General features: G+C 42.7%; 2 protein-coding genes across 3 annotated transcripts in view; one reads left to right on the plus strand and one right to left on the minus strand.

The window, feature by feature from the left end:
* Positions 1–17695, plus strand: part of MOCS3 (molybdenum cofactor synthesis 3) — a 36182-nt gene extending 18487 nt beyond the window's left edge. Inside the window, exons 5-8 of one of the 2 annotated variants that reach the window (XM_062589520.1) lie at positions 3539–3943; positions 4924–5569; positions 16259–16312; positions 17613–17695. The gene's annotated coding sequence lies outside the window, so the exon portion shown is untranslated. Of the gene's footprint in view, positions 1–3538; positions 3944–4923; positions 5932–16258; positions 16313–17612 lie in introns of those variants that run through there. The other variant, XM_062589519.1, reaches the window with a different exon arrangement.
* KCNG1 (potassium voltage-gated channel modifier subfamily G member 1) lies at positions 269–6851 on the minus strand. The gene is made up of 3 exons (XM_062589518.1): positions 6749–6851; positions 4672–5799; positions 269–4171 (listed from the first exon to the last, which is right to left on the minus strand). Exons 2-3 carry the CDS (start codon positions 5428–5430, stop codon positions 3401–3403), a joined length of 1530 nt encoding a protein of 509 aa, XP_062445502.1. The 5' UTR covers positions 5431–5799; positions 6749–6851; the 3' UTR covers positions 269–3400.
* Positions 17696–18218: the final 523 nt, after the last annotated feature.

Genomic DNA, 18218 nt, shown 5'->3' on the forward strand with positions numbered 1-18218 from the left:
AACATGCTCTTCGGTGTAGAGCTAAAGAGAAGCCTTGTGGGTCTGTCTTTGCAATTTGCCAGTGTTACACTCATCAAGTGATTCTTGTTGAGGAAGTGGGGATACTTAGATGATTTCCTTTTTTTTTTTCTTTTTTTTTTCTTTTTCTTTCTTTTTTTTCTTTCTCTCTCTCTCTTTTTTTTTTTTTTTTTTTTTTTTTTTGATAAATGCTTTCTTTCACAGCTAGTCTGCTTTGGCTAGTGATGCGCGTAGCCAAGTTCTCCCTCAGCTGCTGGCCACTTTCCATATTGACTCCAGGTTGTCAAGCATGCCCATAACATGGTGACAGTCTTTTCATGCATAAGAAACACATGAAAATGAAAGGCCTAAAACTTTATTAATCAAAATTAATACAGCTACTGCTGTTTGATTTCATACTATACATATTACTGCAGTATATGCAGGATAATATAAATAGCAATGCAATCCTATCTCTGTTAGAGACATGCATCACTCCCTAGCAGTGGCAATTCAAACAATTCCTTTGACTTCATAAAAGCACAGAGTTGTTTTTATTAGAACTTTCTTGTTGACTGCACATGCTGTTAAAAGGCAAAACAACAAGAAAGGAATGATAGCTGACTTGGTGGCTGTCAATTGTGTCAGTGGAAACAGTCAGCTTTTGAATCAAACCATAATTTTCATGAATTTGACTAAAATTTGAGATAATGTACTGTAAAGAGACATAATTATCTTAAACCTTCAGCCTTCACAGTAGAAGCTGGAACACAGCATGTGGGTTTCATACTAATGTGCTCTTAAGACACATAGCTGGATTTATTTAGCATTAGGACTACAGTATGTATCACCTCGTGTAAAACATAGGCAAGTTTGTTACAATGATTCATAGTAAAACATGTTGATATTCTTACAAGAGATGTGTTGCCAAGTACAAAATTACAAAGGGGTACATCCTGAAAGGCTGATTTGTTCCTGACTTCGGCAGAGCTCCCAAGAGGCAAGATACTTTCAGGCCTCAACCAACACCCTGCTTCAGGGTGATTTTTTTGTTTGTTTGTTTGTTTTGACAAAGGCTGAAGAATCAAACTACAGTTTTAGAATTAAAAAAATTATCTATAAAATAAACAAGCATTAACTTGGTGAAAAGATATTGAGAAAATGGCCAAATCTTCAACATATGTTACCCAGCATAAAATGGAAGTAATATTAGCTTTAGTAACCCTTCATTTTTCCTTATATTTTCTCATTTATGGCCCAATCCATAAAAAATATATAACTCACTGTTAATCACAGGACTAATCTAATTACCAGTTCTTTTTATAATGAATGCTGACACAAAGGTAGAAGGATGTGTAGTACTTGTGTCAAAGCCAATGCTGCAGATGATCAAACATTTTTGAAATTAGAAAATTTTGGATGAAAAATGCGTCCCTTTTTTGTCACAGTGTTCCTGATTTTTATCCAACTCTAATTAAAGCTGAAGAAGGAGAGTGAAAAGCTGGTTACATTCCTAGTTCTGGCATGTAATTAATTGCCAAGAGCTCAGCCTATATATTTTAACTCTCTGCACTAATGTTCGATAGGCCTCTTATGACAGGGTGAAGACTCTTAGAGTCCTGATTATTTGTATTTGTAAAATGAATTTTGAAAAGTTTTGAGGTGATGCTTAAAGAATAAGCAAACCAAAATACCTTCAAATGTTATTTTAAAGACATTTGAAAAGAAAATCAGTATACCATGGGCTTGGCCATACAGCATAGGTTGATGAAATAATCCCATCTCTTTTAAAAATGTGAATCACAGAGCTATCACACATTCTGGCATTTCTAGCAACCCGCTCAAGAAATGCCAGTGAACAATAATAATTCTGCAAATTAGGGCATTGGTAAATGTGATGGAAGCTCCAATGTTTTCCTAGCTCTTAAGAGCTAGGTTAATGATGAGTAAAAGCTACTTAAAAGAAAAAAAAAAAAAACAAAAAGCCTCTTAAGTTTAGCTTTTCTTACCTCTGAGAACACATGCACTCAAACAAATGGATTTGATTTTTCTGTTAAGTTTCTGGATTTTGTCTCTGGAGCCGTTATGCAACCCAAGCTCTTTCCCTCTAAACTAAATGGGAGGTCTGTCATTAATCTCCCTAGAAACAGGTGCCAAACTTGACTGTCTCACTCAGCTGTGTACTCCCACGGACTTCAGCGGGGGAACCTGGACCAAGACACATGTGTGGATGAAGAATACAGACTTGTGTTTTGGGCACTTAATTACCTTTATGCATCTTATACTAAATTTTCTCAGTTGCTATGATGTCTGTAGTGATGGTAAAGGTACAGTTAATTAAAGTCCCTCATGATTGAGGCCAGTAAAGTGTAAAGCTGTCAATCCCTCCACCCCATGACTCAAATGATATTTTCTTTTTTCATCATTGGCAACTTCCCACGACCATTTTTTTTTTCGCTCCTTTAAGGAACCAAATGCTGAATGTGAACGGGTAGCTGCAGCACTGATTTGCCAAGTAATCGTAGGGTGTCCCCTGGAAACAGTCCTCTTTTGATTCTGTTTCTATCTGAGGTAAAACAAAAAACATGGCAACAGATGGTAGGGAACGACTGGCATCTTATCAGGCGTATTTCATTTGATTTGCAGCTAGTCACCCCTTGATAACCATATTAAATGATACAAAACTCAAAGACTCTGTTCCTGGAAACACTGTATTCAATGACATAGGATCAACACCGTATCTTCATCTAAATTTTGAAGCTGGTGAGCTATGACTATTTACATTTTTAGCAAGGTTGCCTTGTGATACAAACAGCTCAATTCTTTTTTTCTATTACGTTTAGGGCTGACTTAGAAAGATACATTTGCCTTTGAACAACACAAATCTTGCTTAATGCTTTTTAAGAGCACAATGGGACAAATATATGGGGTTATTTCCATTATGCTCAATGGTATTACACTTGGAGAGAATTTAGCCATTGATTTTGTTCTATTTACATTATTTATATATAATGACAAAAAGAGGGACAGCCTGCTTAATGATTACATACATTCTGATTTGGCTGAAAAAATGTGTATTACAAATGATAATGCAGCCTGTCAAGAACATAATTATATGTTGTTCTTATTTTTGCAAGAGGGCTTTTAAGTCTCAAAATCCCACTCTGTGATCTCACGGAAAGAGCTGTCCTAACTATACATTTTGCTTGAGGGGGCTGGGGTGTGAGGAAAGGAAGAAACAGCATAATAACAGACTTCTTAAACCACATCAGTTCCTACTTAATAGCCCCTTTTCTTCATTTTAATATGGTTATCTCTGTAAAACTCTTTCAAATCAAATTAGAAGATGGAATCCGATACAACAAAACATTACTTGACATCAGGAGAAATAGTAACTTAAATTTCATTCATTGTCCCTAGTCTCAGAAGAGATACTGGGGAATAAAATATCACTCCCTTGTGATGCATTGCTTATCTGTGACTTTGATTTTAATAAGAATTGTGCTCGCCTGTACATTATTCTTTCCTGTTCTTGCTTTAGCTCAATGTAGGAGCGTGAAAACGTGTGAAAAATGGAAGTGACCGGGAATGCCATGAGGAGGATGCCGCTCAGTATGCTGCTTAGTGCCACCACCTGGCCGGGAATGCTCCTGGGAACCATGTCGCCGTAGCCTACTGTGGTCATGGTGATGACGGCCCACCAATAGCACGCAGGGATGCTGGTGAACTCCTGCGAGTCCGCCATCTCGTTCTCAATGACGTACAGGAGCGGTGCAAACAGTGCGATGGCCACGCAGAGGAAGAGCAGCAGGAGGCCGAACTCGCGGGTGCACCTGCGAGCTGTCAGCCCCAGCGTCTGCAGGCCCAGGGAGTGCCGGGCCAGCCGCATGACGTAAAGAATCCTCAAGGCACGGAGTATGCGGAGGACCAGACCCACTTTGTCCAGGTAGATGCTCCCGGAGCTTGGCTTTTTGTAGCCCACTGAAGTGGTATCTACTAGCAAAGTGATGTAATACGGCAGAATGGCTATTATGTCTATCAGGGTTAAGGGTCTCCTCAAAAAGGCAAACTTGCTCTTTGCCTGGATGAACCTTAGCAGGAACTCCAGCGAAAACCATGCCACGCAGACAGACTCCACAATGAAAATATTGTAGCACATCTGGGAACACTCACCCTACAGGAAAGAGAAGGAGTTTGTAATCAGCACTTGGATAATAACTATTTTAGTTGGTATAGTGACAGGAAGAGAAGAGGTTCTTTTTATTAAAAACAAAAATGTTAAAGGAATTGAAACTGTACGAGTGGCAAAACACACTCACAAACTGCAACTACAAGCTAGCTAATTGCAAAACTTAAAAAAATAACTATACTTATTCCACGGAAGACATCACTGAGTTATTTCAGGTTTTCTAATAGCATATACAAAGCTTAAAAAGATAATATACAGTTGTACAGAAGAATGCATGCTAACAACATTTTCTTTAGACAGAAAACTCGATATGGTTGATTCTCTTGCAAGTAATTGAATACAGTCATGTAAGATCTCCAGTATTGCTCGTGGTGTTCCCACTGAGGACAGCTGCAAAATCCTCATTCAAATTAACAGAATCACACTGTGTGTTTGTTCTGCTTTTCCCAGCACATACTATTTTCCATCCCAAAAATCTAACTTACCCTTTCCTCCTCCTCCCTTAGGTCAGGCATGGTGCTGATGGACAAGTTCACTGCTGTAATAGTTACAAATATAACTGATAAACAAGCAAACACTTTCCCAGGGAGGCCAGACTGGGGCCTTTCCACCATGTCTTGTAACTTTTTCATGCACAGGCCAAATTTCGTTTCCTCCACTATTTCACCTGGAGTTTCACTTTCTAGTAGGTCATCCTCCCTTTCGTTTATCTCTGTAAACTCCTCCATTTTTTGCAGGTATCTTCTTTTACAGCACCAGTCCAAGTTGTCTTCCTCAATTCCCCAGTAGAGCAGCTCCTCCTGGAAGGACAGCGCGCACATCTCACGCAAGAGCCGAAGTTTCCCAACCCGCAAAAAGGTCAGGATTGTTCTGAATGCTCCTGGGTTGCGGTCGAAAAAGAATTCATTACATGTCACATCGTAATCATCACAGATATTTAAAATGTCATCAAAATTGTTACAGAATTTCAGTTGGCCCAAACGTGTCAATGGGAATTCATCAAGCGTGGTCCATGGAAGCAAATACTTAATGCCCCCAACATTTATAATAATATGACGCTTCCGATCATCCGAGTGAATGCCTTTCAGGAGATCCTCTTCAGGGTGAATTAGTCTGGCTCTTTGGTAAAAGACTCCCTTAAGGGTTTCTGTTTCTGGAAAGAATGTATGATTGAAGGAAGTATCTGAAGCACAGCTCAGGGCACTATAGTCATAATCAGAATTTTCTCCCGGTAGAAGAGTCATCTTGGAAGTTAACTTCACATCACTTTGCCACTTCTGCAAGTGTCTTCTGGAACAAAGAACAGATATTTGGGTTTACGGAGCTTTTGGCATTTTTCAGCTTTGAAAAAAATGTAGTGACTGAAGCTTGAAAATATTTCAGGTTGGTGAGATAACTGAAAGGGAAACGGTGGCTGAATATGGTCAGAAAAGCTGGTTTGGTTCTGTTGGGCAGAAGTGACTGGAAACAGCTACTCCCTCATCCAGAAGCTCCACCTGGCATGTCTGTCACTTCAGGAGGCTTCTCCTATCTCAGATGCAGAGGTCTTGATTTCCAGTGGGTATAGGGAGGTTTATCAGAGAAAATAATGATATGCATGTGGCAGGATTCTCCTGGTTCAGAAGCAAAATATAAACATTTAGCTAGTATCACATAAAAACACAGAACCTGTGTGTTTTGTAGAAAAGGAAATGAAATCTATTTAACTACTATACATAAAAATAAGTATTGTAGTACCCATTAACTATACAGAAATACAACTGAGTATTTCTGTACAATATACACTACTGTATATACTCAGTAATGAATTACAACTTGTATCAATCAAGTTGTAATTCACTAAATACACACTTTTAAAAACAGTTACTACAAGACAATTTTTTAAAAAGCCACATGGAAACAATTTTGGAAAAAAAAAACGCACATAAAATGTTTGTACATACGCTTAATGTACATACATTTAATGGCATGGCATCTCCTTTTTACAGACTCATTTACAAAAGATTAAGAAAAACATGATTTCTACACAAACTGCAATATTATTTCAATTATAATGATATCCTATACACAGCAACAGATCTCTGTGCTACTGATCTGTGGAATAGTAGCTGAGAGCAAAGATGACTATCTGTCATTATAGAAAACTAAACAAATTTTTAAGACATGGCTTTGCAAATTGGGCTCAAATTCTGCTTGTGCAATACTATTTCACAGCACTACTGCAAGGTCTGTGGAATGAAGTCAGCACAGACTTCAAATGGATACAAAAGCCAGGTACTGGAAATGTCGAACTTTTTCCTCTCCCTAACTCATTGGATTTTAAAAGTCAATCTGGAAGTCAGCTCCTGCATGGGGAGATGTACAGTACTGGTTCCAGATCTTTCATCTGTGTGGTCAGCTATGGCTTAGAGCTTCATTTATTGGTATGAGTATTTATCAAGAAGACTGCACAATAAATAAATATGAAAATATTCTGACTTTCTAGCTTCAGTTCACTGAAAAGTGAGTAAACATTAGAATTTTACTTCATTGACTTCAAGAGCAGGATATAGTTGTATTTACCTCCTCTTTGATATGCACCCTGGGGATATATGCCTCCACTAGGGTAACTTCTTTAAACACAGAACAGTCGTTTTCAGAAGCTGGGGTTTATAAACCACATCAGTTGTGTTACATACCTATTACAGACAAAAGAGAAAAAATACAATCCATGAATATGCAACAATAAAATACTTAAAACATGGCTGCATTTAAACTGAAGTGCAGCAGACCATCTTTGCTGCAAGGGGACTTAAAATGCTGCCTTCAATAACATATTATCTCAGTCCTGCTCTGAAACTTCACAGAGGGAATACTCTTAAAAGAGCAGTTCCTTTCCTGCCCTTACAAACAGGTGGCCACCAGTGAGCTTTCTGTGGAGTGGTATCTCACGATTCCTCTCCTGTAATACTCCTTGGTACAAAAGGAAATCATTCATTTACTTACCTCTAGGGCACGTGGTGGGATAAAGAAAGCCTGCTAGAAAATGCAAGAATGGATAATGTCCAAGTGCTAAGGAACTATTGTTTTGCCTCAGGTAAGCAGAGAAAATACTAGCTGTGTGGTCTTGCTTCTATCCCAAAGTGGGACTTCTATTGCTGTTGCCAGTGATTTTTAGAGCAGTTATTTGGAGAGTAATCTACTCCCTATGCCAAAATCATAAGCGTAATTAACTCTCAGTGCCTTATCGCTATGTGCTTGCTCACAGAGCTGAGTTGCTCTTCCCTTGCTTTGGAGTTAAGGGCCTGGAAGTCCTTGGAGCAGGAGATGGGCAGTTCCAACCCAACACAGCGTGAACAATGACAAAAACGTGCAGACCCACACTCAAACCTCCTATCGATTTCAGTATGCCTCGCTTCAATAGCGGCAATAAACTCAGCAAAGGCGAACGGATCCAAAAGTCTTGTTTTCTGAAAGAACATTAATATGAAATGTAATCGTATTAAAAAGCCACGTTCCAGGAAATTCGAGCCAACGCCGGGATTACCAGTGGAGCTTCGTGACAAATGATGGCACTCTGCCATTGCCTACTGGTAAAGCTGCGGAACTCGGATACGTAAACAAATGTGAGGAAGATGATAGCCAGTTAAGATAGTGACAACTAGAGCACGCTGAACAGCAGAAGTAAAGAATGGTTGAACTGGCAATTACCCTGGCAGATAGTCCCATCACATGAAGCATTCCTAATGAGCTCGAAGCCAGGCTTCTATTAAAGCATTCCCAGGATGCTAAGTTATCTATAGAAACAATACCACTGGGAGTTTAATGTTAGATGTGGGGAAAATGGGGCTCCCTGATGTTTGTTTAAGTAGGGCTCTTTTCCCTGGAGTAACTTGTTTTATTTAGAAACAAGCTTTTCCTCTTCTCTGCCTTAGCAATGTCTAAGGTAGGGCTGGCCCGGGGAGAATAAAGATTATGATTAATGGAAGACTGTGGATAAATGGGACCTAAGTTAACCACCTTCCCTTCTGCTATGCCAGATGATGTCAGTTAACAACAACTCATGCCCTGAATCTCAGCCAGGAAGAACGAAGAGGCAGCTCCTCTCTGTAGCTGGTTTGATCTCCTACCATGTCCGTTGTTGACATGATGGGAAGAAACAGGGTGAGGGAAATGTAAATGTTCTGCATGTGTCAGATGCACACTGTAACTGAGGCATCAACTGTGAAATAACAGAGTGAAAAAAGGGAATTTCTTTCTTTGCTTCCAGCCTCTCAACCTGTGCAAGATAATAAACTGGACAAATTAATCCCATGAAACACACTGAATAACTACAGTTACAAAAGGTGGGTCCTTCTTTTTCCATAATCAGAACTGGCAAGCCAACAGACTCCACATAGAAATGACAATATTTGATGCTATATACACATTATTTACATATTTTTACCTCCGATACACTTAGCATCGTATGTCAGGAAGAAGAGGAGGAAAAAATAAAGGGCAATAAAAAAGATGGCCTGATTTGAAGGAAAGGAGGAAGGAGAAAAAATAAAGCAGTGTACTTCTCCATGTTTCTTGTTTCCCCTTCGAAGGCACTTCTGCAGAATGATGATCAGCACTGCTTTAAGACAGAAGATGCCTGATTAATGGAAGGGTTTTGTGCTAGTGAGCTTGAACAACAAGCAAATTGCTTTATCCATACAGTGCAGACTGATGACAGTGTGGATAGTTGCAAGCGATGCCTTAAGGATTACAGACTGCCTTGGAACGTAAAGTCGGACAAATGCGCTAGCCTATAGCAACAGTTTTCCCAACAATTACACCAGGCAAACTTTAAGGGTGTGCGGCAACATTAAAATCCTCAAATAAAACTGCGCTGTGTAAGGGCCAATGGTAAAATCCTACCAAGTCTACTCCTTGTCTGAGGTACCCTTCTGCCCTTTGCGTGGGAGTCAGAGAAGCCCTGCTCTTCCCAGCCCTCCTGCTCATAACGTATGCTCATTTGGGGCAAATCACTTCTCTCTGAGCTTCCTTTCCTCTTGTCCTATTTTGTTTGTAAGCTTATGGGGCAAGAACTGTCTCTTAGCGTATTATAAAATCCTGATCGTTGTTCTGGCTTTTAGTAACTACAGTGAATACTGAAAAACGGATCCTTCGCAAGGGTATGGTACGTTGGAGACTCTAAAGGGCAGAGCGTGCATGTGAAGCAAGAAATAACATCTCAAGAATCTCTCTTGCACAAGATGATATTCATTATGTCTGGTGAAGATACTGAATTAGAAATCTGTACTGCCCTTACTTTCAATGGAAATTCAGGAAAAGTGCCAGACTCCTAGACAATGGGGAAAAAAATATTAGAGATGTCCTCTGAAGGAAAGAAAGAGAAATCATGAGTAACATGCTAAAATTCTACTTCAAGTGTTGTTTCCCCCCCCTCCAGCATCCTCTGCAGTATTTTGAATTCTGCAGTGCATCTCTGATGTAATCAGAGCTCCCGCAAGGAGTCCTGATATGGTTCTGTGATGCAGACATTTCAAAGTTGTGCCTGGGTCATAACAAGAGTGCAGGGGAGAGACATGACTCCCCCCAGACTCTTGCATCAGTTTTAGTCCCTAGAATGTCTCCATTGCTTTTTACGGTCTGTAGATCTGCTAAAACAAGTTTCAGTCCAGGGTGAATATGAATATAGTGATTTTTCTGAAAGACTTCCTTCCACAAGAAACTGCCTTGCAGTTTAGTGATCTTTCCTCCTGTAGTCTTTCCTTCGTTAAAAAGACAGTATTTTCAAGCAGAATTGAATTCACCCATCTTTTGACACATCGCTTCCACACTGCATCACCACTTGGGCACCTTGCTGAAATATTTCAAGCTGTATTCCTGCAGCTCTTTATGCAGTAACAGTCAAACGTCAACTCTCTGCTTACAAAGTGAACTTCTAGCCAAATCAAAATAAAACTTATAAAGGTCAATGTATAACATAAAACAAAATTATCTTGAAAAACATTTCTGAAAAAAAACTACACTCAGCTCTGCGTACTGCTGTCCTTGATCTGGTCAGTGTTATGCTTTCTGGCATATTATAGCAACCTACAAACTGAATTATGACAAATGTTACTCAAGTTTTTTGTTTTATTTACAATTGTTACTGAGCCTTATACTGCCAGTAAGAATCCAAAGTGAAATAACTTTGCTAGAAAACTTAAATGCCCCAAAGAATATTTTGAAATTCATTATAACTAATAAATGCAGCTGTTCTCTTGCTGTGAAATACACCAATTTTAAGAAATCACACCCTAAACAATCTTTTAAACATGTTCTTTAAAAGTAAAGGATTTTTAATTTATTGATGTAGATACACCTTTTGCCGCTGAAGCAAAGAGCCACACAGCCACAAATGAGTTACTCTGTGTTCTCTCCCCCCCCCCCCGAAGTCTTTTCCAGCGAAAAATATCTGCCAGAAATCCACTACCTACCCAGAATAGTTAACTTTGTGTTAGTTGCTAATGAACTGAAGTCCATAAATACATCGGCGTAAAAGACAAGCGGCAATTCTTTTAAAAATAGCGCTATAAAGACCTCTGGAGCAGGCAAAGAAAAAAAATCCGAAGCGCGAGCCTGCCGCCCGCACGGTGCAGACCCGGAGCTGGCGGAGAGCGAGCGAGAGCCGGGGAGGCGCGGAGCGAGCAAGGACGCGCTGAAGGATCCGCCCGGGCAGCCGCCAGCCGCCTCGCAAGGAGCGGCCAGGGGGGAGCCGAGGAAGGGGAGCAGCGGCCGCTGCCGCGACCCGGCTGCGGGGAGGGGGCCGCGCGGGGGGACGGTCGCGCCCGCGCATCCCCGCTGCAGGATAAGACCTGTTGCTGCAGCCGTGCGCGGCCTCGCGCGAGCGCCCGCCGGCGCGGGCCAGGGCGGCGGCGGCCCCCGGCGCCCGGCTCGGCCCCCCGCCCGGGCGCGCCGCGCTGCTCCTCCCCGCCGCGCCGCGCCGCGGCCGCCCGGCCCCGCGCCGCTCCCGGAGCGCGGTACGAGCAAGGGGGGAAAAGTTCCCTGGAAACTTGCCTGGAAGTTGCCCCGGCGCCGGCCGCCGGGAGAGCCCCGCGGCGGGCGGCGGCCCCGCGGCATGGGGCCGTGCTTGGCGGGCGGCGGCGGCCGCATGTGCGGAGCGGGCGGGCGCGGCGGGCGCCGGGGCCCCTGCGGCGGCTGCCGGCGGAGCGGCGGCGCCCCGAGCCGGCGCGTGCTGCGGCGGCGCGCGGGGCCCTCCGCGGGGCGGGGCGGAGCGGCGCGGCGCGGCGCGGGGCGGGACGGCGGCCCGCGCACGCCGCCCCGGCCCCGAGCCGCTTTGCAGAGCCCTTTCCACGCGAACGCCGTCTGCGGGCCGGGGCTGACCTGGCCGAGGGCCGGGAAGGAGCCGCCCGCGCTGGTTTCCTCCGCGGCAGGCGCTTCCGCGCAGCGGCTCTGCGCGGGGCGCAGCCCGCCGCGCCGCGCTCGCTCCGCGGCGTCCCCCGGCAGCGCTCCGGGCGGTGCTGCGGGCAGCACGGGGGGCGTCAAGGACCGCGGTCATCAATCCTAAAACTTATCGTGCTTTTCCCATTCCCCGCCGGGTGGTGCGTGCGCGCTCCGAGGAATAGTCATGGGAGGTGTCAGCTAAAGTGCAAGCTGCAGCCCCCGCTCCGTGCCCGTCGCTGGCCACGGCCCGCTGCAGGGGAGCCAAAGGTGCGCTTCGTTCCTGCGGCGTCCTTGCAAAGTACGGTGACAACTACCAAGCTGGTGTTAGGTGTGAGCGCTCTGGCGAGCAGTGCATGCGTTTGCCGTCTAGGTGGAGGCTTCTCCGTGCGCATTTGAGCTCAGTTTTGAAGCAGGGATTTAAGCCGTGCTTCCAGAGCCGGACAGCGAGCTGGCCCCACGGAGACACCAGCAGCTTGAGCTCAGTCGCAGGCTTGTTTGTGGGCAAACGGCTCGCAGCCTGTGTGCTGTCGCCCCCCAGCTGGCCCAGAGACGCTCCTACTTCTAAACTTCGATTTTTTTGTACCTGTTTAGCCCTGGTCTCAGAAGGAACTTCCTGCAGATGAACTCCTGCACCTTGATGCAGACTGGGGATAGCGGTTTGAAAGCTCTGTGGGTCAGGAACTGTCTTATTAGGAGTGCCAGGAACAAGAGAGGGGTCTCATTTCAAGTAAGGCCCTTTGTTGCTATGGTAATACAAAATAAAAACCTATGCTATGGTAATTTTAGCAAAATATCCCCTTTTATTTCTAAATAAAATTGGACTGTAATTCAGAATTGTGTGGGCTTACAGGAATAGGCTGCTTATATTTTCCATCCGTAGCTGCTAAACAGCAGGTGAGACAAGGGCTGTGAGCTGGGCAACTTATTTTTTACTTCTGATACTGCATACGATTTTTATGTGACTTTGAGAAAACCTCTTACCGTGATTCTGTCAGCCTTTATCTGTAGAAGGGAGTCAACTGGTTTTAATAGTTGCCCAGAGTTGTTTATAAAGAGTTTTGACTCTGGTGTAAGGCTTGTTAGTGAAAACCTGTTTTTAAAAAGCATTTGTTGATGGTTGCTGTCAAGAGGCAGGACACATCAAGTAGGCTCTCCCCGGGGATTGTCTTGGAACAGGTTTTCGTCAATATTTTTGGTAACAGCTTGGGTGATGGAATGGAATTTACTTTTATAACATTTGCAATGATTCCGACCATGGAGTGCAGGACTGGGATTTAGCATGATCCTGATATATTGGAGAACCAGTCTAAAATCAATAAGGTAAAATTCAGGAAGGGCAAGTGTGAAGTGTGGCACTTAGGAGGGCAGATCATCTCTGAAATGAGGACTATTTGGCTAGGCAAAAATACTGCAGAAGCGAATCTCGAGATTATAGTGGATCACAGGCTGTGCAGTGTTGCAAAATAGTCGAGTGCAGTTCTGAACGCTAGTAACAGGAGGAGCATATGTAAGACATCGGAGGGAGTTATTTCTGTTCTGTTTAGAACTAGTCAGACTCAGCTGAAGCACTCTAGCCAGTTTCAAGCGTTACACTTAAAGAAAAATGTAGGCAAACAAGATAGCAGAATAGCAACCAAAATTCTAAGAAGCTTAGGAAATATAAGCTGTGAGGAAAGACTGAATTTGATTGTTTCATCTGGAGAAGAAAGCACAGAGCCAGGTCATAGCAACAGTCTTCAAATGTATAAACACATTAAGAAAGATGACAACCATCAATTGTTCTGTAACCATCAATGGCAGGATAAAAAGCAATTTACTTAAATGCAGTTAGGAGATTCCTTCGGTACTGAGAACCTGTGGTCTTCAAGACTGTAAGCTTTTTACAGGGCAGCAAAATAATGGGGACAAGGACCAGGATGTATTCTTTATTATTCTTGGTGTATAGGCAGATCATATTTTCTCCATCTATTATATCTCTCTCCAGCTCCATCCAACTGGTGGAAGGCCGTTAAACAGGAAGGGAGAGAGTAGTTATCTTAGCATAATACACAGTGGATGATTGCACTTTATTAAATATTTTTGATACCCTTAAAGAAAACCTCTCAAAAGCATGCAGCCTTAAGGATCATTGTGCTGACTTGCACACTGGTTTGTTACTATAAGAATATGACATACTAATACTTTTATTCTGAGAAAAGAAAAAAAATACTGTCTCTAAGAAGGAATATAGCTTGTAGTAAAGACTGGTAGAATTTGTAAAGAAAATATAATGGGTATCTGTCGTCCCTGCTGTGTGGATCAGTCTCTCCTTAACATCTGGTTTAGTACATGGCATCCACAGGCAGCTCAGGGAGACAGATAATGAGAGAAACTATTGCCCTGTTTGGGGCAATAATAATAGAAACTTGTTACTTCTGCATGATCAAGCATGAATATGGGTGTTTTGGAGCTGGCTTGGTTCTGACCATGGAAAAGGTCACCTTGTTTGGACACTTTGTTGGCAGATTCAGCAGTGAGGTCAACAACTTTGTGGAGAGCCTGACTTCTGGTAGGAGGAAGAAGTGAAGAGTGAGGTCACTGGCTGCAGCCAATATTATATCTGTTCTGGAAAATAGAGGTCTGTCTTCTTCACGCATGTTGTGCCTTCATCTTTCATGAGCACTGAATTCATATGAAAAATGAAAGTGAATACCTGCCCTTGAAGATAACAAGTGGCACACTAACGGTTTTTCTGTAGTGATAAGCTGACTACATGGCAAACTGGCTGAGGACTCCTGGAGTAAATCTACCACTTTGTGCTCCTTGAGGAATTAGCATTGCCGCAGAGAAAAAATTTAATCCCACTTTCATTACTTTTGCAGCTTGTGGCTGCTTTTCCTTCTGTTCCTTTGATTGCTGACACTGAAATCCTCTTCTACTGTTTCTCTGGCTTTTGCAGATAATTCCAGCATCATTCTGCAGGCAGGAGCGGTGCTGCCATCAAAACAAAGTATTTCAACTTCACAGCACCTTTCACCTCTCACTTTTCAAACAAAACAAGAGTGTAAATTTATCTCTCATAAAACAGAACTTAGATATCTATGCAGCCGAGAGGTAAGAATTTTCAAGACGAGGCTATAGCCTGAGGATGATTCACAAATTTATTCATCAGACAATTTCAACTAATGCATTCATTACAAAAAATATCATCTTTTTGAGGACAGTTTTGTAAACAGAGACAGAGGCAAAACTCTCCGAATAAATTATGGATGGCAAATTATTCACCTTGTCTTAGAAACCTTAATACTTTTGTCTAGTAAGGATAATGATACTAAACGTCGTATATGCAAGATGTTAACCCAAAAGTGAGTAGCACAGACTGCTGCTGCTTAGGGTTCGGAAAAGCTCAGAATCGGGATATGTTCTACCATGTGTCAGTGGCAGAAAGTCAGCTATTCTTTTTCTCAAAAGAAATAAGGGAATTCCTTTAAGAAGAAGAAAGTCCATCCTTTTATTTCTATTTATCCCCAGATCCTCTTCTACCTTTATTTTTCCTATTGTGTGAGGAAAACTGTACCTATTGTCGTGATTGTGGTATTGGGATAGACTATTAAGGGGAGCAAGAGGGAGAGTAACTACTTAATTATTGGTAGCAGCCACAGGAAAGGAAGCAGCAGGTATGTGCCAGGCTCAACGCTATCAACTCTTCCAGAGTGATAGTCCTATTGGGAAGGAAGGGCTTTAAGTGGTAAAGATCAAGGCAGTGATCATGGCCTACTCTTAAAACCCTCAAGTAAGCAGCAAGACTACCTGATTTCAGGCAAAATCCTGTGTTTGATGGAAAAGCATGATACTGGAAGTGCTAGTTTTCAATCGCTTTCCTGAAAACGACCTGAGAGTCTTGGTAGACAGTAAGCTGAACATGAGCCAGCGATGTGCTCTGGCAGCAAAGGAGGCCAACAGTATCCTGGGGTGTAGTAACAGCTTAGTCAGTAGATCATGAGAAGTGACTGGTCCCCTTTCCCTGGCACTTGTTAGACCACTTCTAGAAGATTACATCCAGTTTGGGGCTCCCAGTGCAGGAAAGACATCAATAAACCTGATATATATTAAAATATATAAATATAAATATATTATTATATACATAATATATATGTGTGTGTGTATAAAATATATATATTTATAAAATCTGAGTTCAGCAGATGACCACCAAGATATTTGGTGGATGTAAGACTCTGCTGAGAGGCAGAGAGAACTAGGCTTGTCCAGCCTGGAGAAGAGCTGCCTTTGAGGAGACCAGTAACTGGTAGCCTTCCAATACCAACAGGAAAGTTATCAGGAAGGTGAAGCTGGGCTCCACAGTGGTGCATGGCAGGAGTATGAGAGACAACGGGCACAAATTGAAACCAGAGAGGTTCTGACTGGGTATAAGGAAAATCTTCTCTTCTGTGAGGACAACCAAGCAGTGGAGCAGGCGGCCAGAGAGACTAGGCAGTCTCTGTCCTTGGAGGTTTTCAAGACCCAACTGAGTAAACACTCTGAGCAACTTGATCTAACCTCACAGCTGACCCTGTTTTGAGCAGAGATTGGACTAGAGAGCTCCTGAAGTCTTTTCCAACCTGTATGATTCTGTGTTTCAATGATAATTACTCTGAAATGCTATTCTAATTTCAGCTTCCCTTGAGGCATTCAAGGTGACCTCTGCAGGGGAGTTCTGGTCTCCTCAAGGTAAGCACATTGCATGCAGCCTGGCCATGGAGCCAATTCTCTGATCACTGTATGGTGATACATTTCTTGGCTGATTTATGACCTATGCTGGTATTTTTGTTGCTGGCTCTTCTTTTCTCATGAATAGTTTCATTGCTCTTAATGCAGTGCTTCTGTAGCACACCTTCCCATAGATAAAGCTTCAGAGCGTGTTCCTGAGTTTTATTGCAAATAACCCAGGTAAAATAGCAATTTGTCTTCTGTTTGAATTCACAGAGGTGCTTAGATACAGAAGTATTATATTACATGGTTGTAATAGCAAAGGACTAGACTCAATAATTCAGATTCCTGTATTTCTGTGCTCTTCACATTTTGCACTTCCCCTTTCTGCTAGAATAACATTCAGAGTGCCTACAAAATATGGTCTGTGTGCTTTCCCCATGCCCTGACTGGGGTCATGCCCCTCCCAGCCATGCAGATGCACACTTGTATTGCAGTATTGCCTTTCTTGCAATTCCCCAGTGCAGTGAAGTGCTCTATGAGCCAGAAGAAATTGGCTAAATGCCCCAGAGTCCCAGTTCCAAATGTGTCCCGAAACTCTCAGCCCAGTCCACCTCAAACACATGTAGCAGATAACCATGGTCTCCACTGCAGCAATGCATTCATTGTTTTTGGTGCATTTTTTCCAAGGAATGCTGAAGATGATTACCTTCTCTACCCTACTCGAGGAGAAGGTGTCAGTTTAATCACTCTAGGCTCCCTTTATTGCCAAATTGAGATTCCTTTGAGCAAATGTGGTTACCTGCTTTAAGGTACACACATAAACTGTATCTGCCAAGACTCAACTCGCTATAAAGGGAATCTGAGGTAATCTGAGCATTTGATACCTGCATTTGATCAGCATAGTCCCACCTGAAGATCACAGAAGGCTCTATAGCAGATACCAGATTAAATTTAGACATCTTAATCTGGACTTTAATCATTAAGCAAAACCATCAGGCATTCATGTTTTGAGAAAAGTTTTCCTTTAGCTTTATTCTGTGTGCATTTTTTTTGTGTGTTTTGTATATGTGAATGTGTGCTTGTGTACAGGCAGAATCAGGCTTTTCTACTGTCCTACTTTGGTTTGTTTTGCTGCAAATGGTTGGGGAGAACTGGTGCACGAGCTTCTGGATGCCTGTATTGTGTTAGCTGTGGCATTGGAGGAGTGAAGAGTAACACATAGCTCCTCCATCTGCGGTTCTGGAGATGTTATGTTTATGTTTGCAAGGTGGCCGATGTGACTAAAATTAATTTATAAACATTTATAATTTTACTCCAGTACCTCATGCTGCCAGCCTCCCCCATATCCCCACTGCAGATACACTGATACACATTCTGAATACGCCTTTGGCTGGATAGCGTGCGACTGATACCTGTGGTCTACTCTGCTGAATGATGGAAAATTTATATGTAGGATGCATCGGTGAGTATAAAAGCACAGTCAGAATAAATTCTTATTGTGCAAAGAAAACAGGAAATGAGTAGAGTCTAAAACTGGAAAACAACAAGAAGTCAGGAATACAGCCGTGCAGAAAATCCCTCTTAATTCAAACAAGCCATGAAATATGGATGTTCTTGAACAGGCTCGGGGGGTTTACTTTGGCCAGTGCAGTATATGCTCTTGAATTTAATGATACAGTCTCAAGCGCTTGACTGTGCAGTTCTATACTCCAATCCGGGCTGCATCTGCCCTTGGAAATTCCTGGAACTGCATGAGTGATTGGAGGTACTTCTGCATGTGAATATTTTGCATATTTTGTGTAACCCTTGCCTAATCCAAATATGTGGTTAATGCACCAGCAAAGGATAAAGAGGAGAATCTCTGTATGCAGGTGACTCTTGTGTCTTTGCATCCCTTTTCAGCTTAGGCAGGCAACTGTAACCA

Source organism: Rhea pennata, chromosome 16, assembly GCF_028389875.1.
Source record: "Rhea pennata isolate bPtePen1 chromosome 16, bPtePen1.pri, whole genome shotgun sequence".
NCBI lineage: Eukaryota > Metazoa > Chordata > Aves > Rheiformes > Rheidae > Rhea > Rhea pennata.

Bases quoted from the DNA above. Each gene is read 5' to 3' on its own strand.
- KCNG1 (XM_062589518.1), bottom strand. From the start codon at position 5,430: ATGACTCTTCTACCGGGAGAAAATTCTGATTATGACTATAGTGCCCTG. The intron at 4,172-4,671 runs GTAAGTTAGATT...TCTTTCCTGTAG, and splicing joins TAAGGGAGGAGGAGGAAAGG to GGTGAGTGTTCCCAGATGTG.